At 45.2% G+C, this 4,717-nt stretch overlaps 1 protein-coding gene across 1 annotated transcript; it reads right to left on the bottom strand.

The window, feature by feature from the left end:
- Positions 1-44: 44 nt before the first annotated feature.
- On the bottom strand, positions 45-3,466 carry c1qtnf2 (C1q and TNF related 2). The gene is made up of 3 exons (XM_039011888.1): positions 3,183-3,466; positions 1,840-2,115; positions 45-1,280 (listed from the first exon to the last, which is right to left on the bottom strand). Exons 1-3 carry the CDS (start codon positions 3,214-3,216, stop codon positions 631-633), a joined length of 960 nt encoding a protein of 319 aa, XP_038867816.1. The 5' UTR covers positions 3,217-3,466; the 3' UTR covers positions 45-630.
- Between the last annotated feature and the right edge of the window lie 1,251 nt (positions 3,467-4,717).

The raw sequence follows: 4,717 nt of genomic DNA on the forward strand, positions 1-4,717 counted from the left end.
AACTTCACAAAAGCTGGCATTTTAAAAACGGATAGTACTGTAGAGATGATTAAATCAAGTTTTATTGCAAATCACTTTATCAACTTTTTCTAGGTACGTGTGTAAAAAAAATGTTTTCCTTTAACACATTGTAAAATGTACTATAATATGATTTATAACACAAAATAAACTATTTTTAATAACATGTAACACTAACAGTGCATTCTCATGCAATTTAGACAGAGAGGGTTAGTTGCAGGTAGGAACATCTCCTTATTGCTGAATATAAACAGCACCAAAAATGATTGAATGTGAAAATAAAATCCTTTCCCTCATTTCCCTCCACCATTAACAATCCAATAAGTCATAACATGCAATGCAATTCTGTTCATAAACAATAAGCAATGAGTATTTACTGGGCAACAGACGACTTCAGTGCCACCTGGTGTCAATATAGGGAATAGCTTTTTCAATAATATGCAAAGATAGGCCTAAGATAGGCCTATTAAAATGTTCTCTAAAAAAAAGTGAATTGTATCATTGACCCAAACTGAGTATAAATAGACTGAGCTATGATTTCAATGATGACAGACAGAATTTTCTACCCAAATGGGCAAGGAAGCAAAACTGGTGCCATTGTAGTTCATCCCATCAGGATGAAGGTGATGAATCCTCATTGGCTTTCCTGTCCACTTCGTTCAGATACTCCTGGTCTGCATAGATCAGGAACCCGGTAAACAGACTATCTGTCCAGAACGGGTCATAGAACAGACCATTCTGTTCAGAGTAGAAGATCTGCAGCCAAACCTGGTCTTGACGCTCTAACCGGAGAACCGTGGAACCGGACGCCACATCATGGTTCCCAGTGTTGGCGTCAAACGTCTTGATCTTGTACTGCCCGTTGTGCACCAGCCCGATCGCCAAGTGCTTATTGGCCAATGTGATGTCATAAGTGAAGTAGTAGACTCCAGGGACAGAGCAGACAAACTTTCCAGTCGTGGCATTGTAGTGGTTCCCTTCGTTGAGTAGAATACGTTTGAACCGGATTGGGAGACGCTCTTTGGGGTAACTCTTGGTCATGGCAACAGAGAAGGCGGAGCGGGCTGAGTTGGTGCCACAGTTACAGCCCCCAGGAGCCCCTGTCTCACCTGCATCCCCCATCTCCCCCTTGGTGCCCCCCAGCCCGGCCAGACCTGGGGCCCCACGTGCGCCCTTCAGCCCTCGGGGTCCATGCTTGCCCACCACGCCCTCACGACCTTTAACCCCGGGTTTACCTGGGTTCCCAGACCTCCCCTGTTCACCTAAAGATCAGAAAGAGACAGACAGGTCATGGCTATTTTACATTCATATATTTACACCAGACAGCTCACAATACAGTGTACTGCATTGTAACACAACATTATAGCTAACACAGGAAGCAATATCAAGGACTTTTAGATTGGTGAAGTGGTTAGCGTGACGAGAAACTTTGCCTGAGACATAAAGACTCATATTAGCTCCTAAATGTAATGCCTCTAGGCTTCAGCTCAGTGGGCTAACAGGTAATGCCTATATTGTAGGATTCAGCTCAGTAGACTAACTACCTCAGCCTTGAGTTGTACTAGAGTACTCGGTTTCAGAGCCAGGCCAGGCTACTACCTGGGATGCTTCCATTATGCTTCTTACCTCTGTCACCACTCTCCCCTTCTCTCCATCCCTGCTTACCTCTGTCACCACTCTCCCCTTCTCTCCATCCCTGCTTACCTCTGTCACCACTCTCCCCTTCTCTCCATCCCTGCTTACCTCTGTCACCACTCTCCCCTTCTCTCCATCCCTGCTTACCTCTGTCACCACTCTCCCCTTCTCTCCATCCCTGCTTACCTCTGTCACCCCTCTTCCCCTTCTCTCCATCCTCCCCATCCAGGCCATCCTTCCCTGGGGTACCCATGGGACCCATAGTCCCTGGAGATCCGGGGGCCCCTGGGTTGCCACCGGGCCCCTGAGGGCCGGGTAGACTACACACCAGCTGGGAGGAATGGATGGTGATGTTGTGGCCCTTCTTGTACAAGGGGTGTGTAGTCTGGAACTGGGACTGGGAGGTAGTCATGGTGATGGATAGTAAGCACACCATCAGAGACAGCTGGAGCATGGTAGTAGCTGAAAAGATAAGGGAGGCATTTAGGAATCATCCGTTGGAAAGTTGTGGTTGTAGAGATCATCAGAACCGAGGCATTACACAGCTGGCTTATAGCCCAAACCCACTACTGTGATCGGCCAGAGGTACGCTGACCAAAACAGCAGCGATGCATTACACAGCTGGCTTATAGCCCAAACCCACTGCTGTCATCAGCCAGAGGTACGCTGACCAAAACAGCAGCGATGCATTACACAGCTGGCTTATAGCCCAAACCCACTGCTGTCATCAGCCAGAGGTACGCTGACCAAAACAGCACCGATGCATTACACAGCTGGCTTATAGCCCAAACCCACTGCTGTCATCAGCCAGAGGTACGCTGACCAAAACAGCACCGATGCATTACACAGCTGGCTTATAGCCCAAACACACTGCTGTCATCAGCCAGAGGTACGCTGACCAAAACAGCAGCGATGCATTACACGGCTGGCTTATAGCCCAAACCCACTGCTGTCATCAGCCAGAGGTACGCTGACCAAAAAGGCACCGATGCATTACACGGCTGGCTTATAGCCCAAACCCACTGCTGTCATCAGCCAGAGGTACGCTGACCAAAACGGAGATTTCATAAATATTTATGAGGCAGTGTACCGATAAGGCTATGTTAATTGACGTACATTCAAATGACGTCTACAAATCAAAACACAGAGTAAACATTGCTGAAAAATACAGTTAAACAACAAAGTATGTTAGCTGTGTCTTCATCAAATTTGCATATCATTGCCGTTCAACTATAAAACAAAGTGTTGTGCGTAATGGAGAGTTTCTCTCGATCTCTCACACATTATGCCATCGTTAGGGAACATCTCTCACACGTTATGCCATCGTTAGGGAACATCTCTCACACATTATGCCATCGTTAGGGAACATCTCTCACACGTTATGCCATCGTTAGGGAACATCTCTCACACGTTATGCCATCGTTAGGGAACATCTCTCACACGTTATGCCATCGTTAGGGAACATCTCTCACACATTATGCCATCGTTAGGGAACATGCTGAAATAGAGAAAACATGTAGGCTACTCACCAACTGAAGAGATAAACTTGATAAATAGCAGCATTTTTATGCGTTGCCCAACCCTTTCAGTTCCACAGAACGGAAGCACAACCTTACCGCCTACATAATACTCCAATGTCAGATCGAAATACCAACTTTGACGTACAGTATTGTAAAGAAATCCTGTGCGTATTTGAACCCCAAACGCAAAACATGAACATCCACCCTGTTGCAGCAATAGCTCTCTCTCTGCCAACAAATACTTTCACCATGAGGTAATTCAGTTCAACCAATTCAACAACCTTACTCTCTGACAACCCCAGTAATGTCAATAAATAATGTAAGCCAAGTCTAAGATGAAGCTGAATGTATTGGTTTTGCTTCTTTTTCCCCACCAGTTATTATGTGAAATTTCAACTGACAGTTGTGCCAAGGGGCCAACTTGCATTATGGGATGTTTTGATCGGCGGTATACCGTCAATTTCACAGGTTATCACCATAAACTGAGAAATCGGAAAACAAACATCATACAAGGCAGCCCCATGCAAAAAAAGTGAGTTGAATTAAGTATAAGTGCACTATTTAGGATTACCAGATGTGTCCAGACACCGTGCCAAGAACCGGAGAAAAGCCATCAAGATCTCACAGCTGGAAGACAAGGGTGGAAGCACGGTGTGCAATGCTTCACAGAATAAATGCATGACAAACTAAAACACATGCTAAAGTTGTGATTGAGCCCTCATAATAATGGGCATGCAAAGAACCAGTTAATGTAGAACTCTTCTAGAGAGATGGGGACCTTTGACATGTATTGTGGTTTGTGAATCGGATGATTATGCATGTAGAGGAGCGCGCGCCCCCCCCCCCCCCGTTCTGTTTTAGGTTTCACTGAGGAGACAAGCACAAACCCGTGTTCTTAACTGATTTGCCTAGTTAAATAAATTTATGGGCCAAGCTAAATAATTTAATAGCAACCATTTGTCTGCAATGCTTGGCACTTCTTAGGTACCAAAAGTGTTAGCCAACTTATTTTCTTTATGCAGCTCTTACATCACCCATACTTTCAGTGATATGACAAGTCTTCTTTATTTTTCAGTGCACACTGAGAAAATAATTCACAAACCAAATGGGAATACAATTTGGTTTTCTACAAAATGTCTTTATTCCACCAAATGTCTGAGATAACCAAGAGAAGTCAGGCTGTTTATTGAATATACGCTCCTTTGAAAGTTCATTCTATATTTACAAATATGAAAGAAAACAACATTTTTACCACATGAATAGACTTAATAATATAAACTGACTACAATGATCTTCTGAGGAAAAGTAGACTTGAGGGGTAAACATGAAATGAAGAGAGATGGTTGGCTCCAAGTTGAGTTGAGAGGAGACAATAGGGGGTACAGGGCTGGGATGAGAGGGTAGGGGGTACAGGGCTGGGATGAGAGGGTAGGGGGTACAGGGCTGGGAGCAGAGGGTAGGGTAGAGGAGGAGACGGTAGAGGGTACAGGGCTGGGAGGAGAGGGTAGGGTAAAAGAGGAGATGGTAGAGGGTACAGGGCTGGA

This window comes from Salvelinus namaycush, chromosome 17 (genome assembly GCF_016432855.1).
Source record: "Salvelinus namaycush isolate Seneca chromosome 17, SaNama_1.0, whole genome shotgun sequence".
NCBI classification, from domain to species: Eukaryota; Metazoa; Chordata; class Actinopteri; order Salmoniformes; family Salmonidae; genus Salvelinus; species Salvelinus namaycush.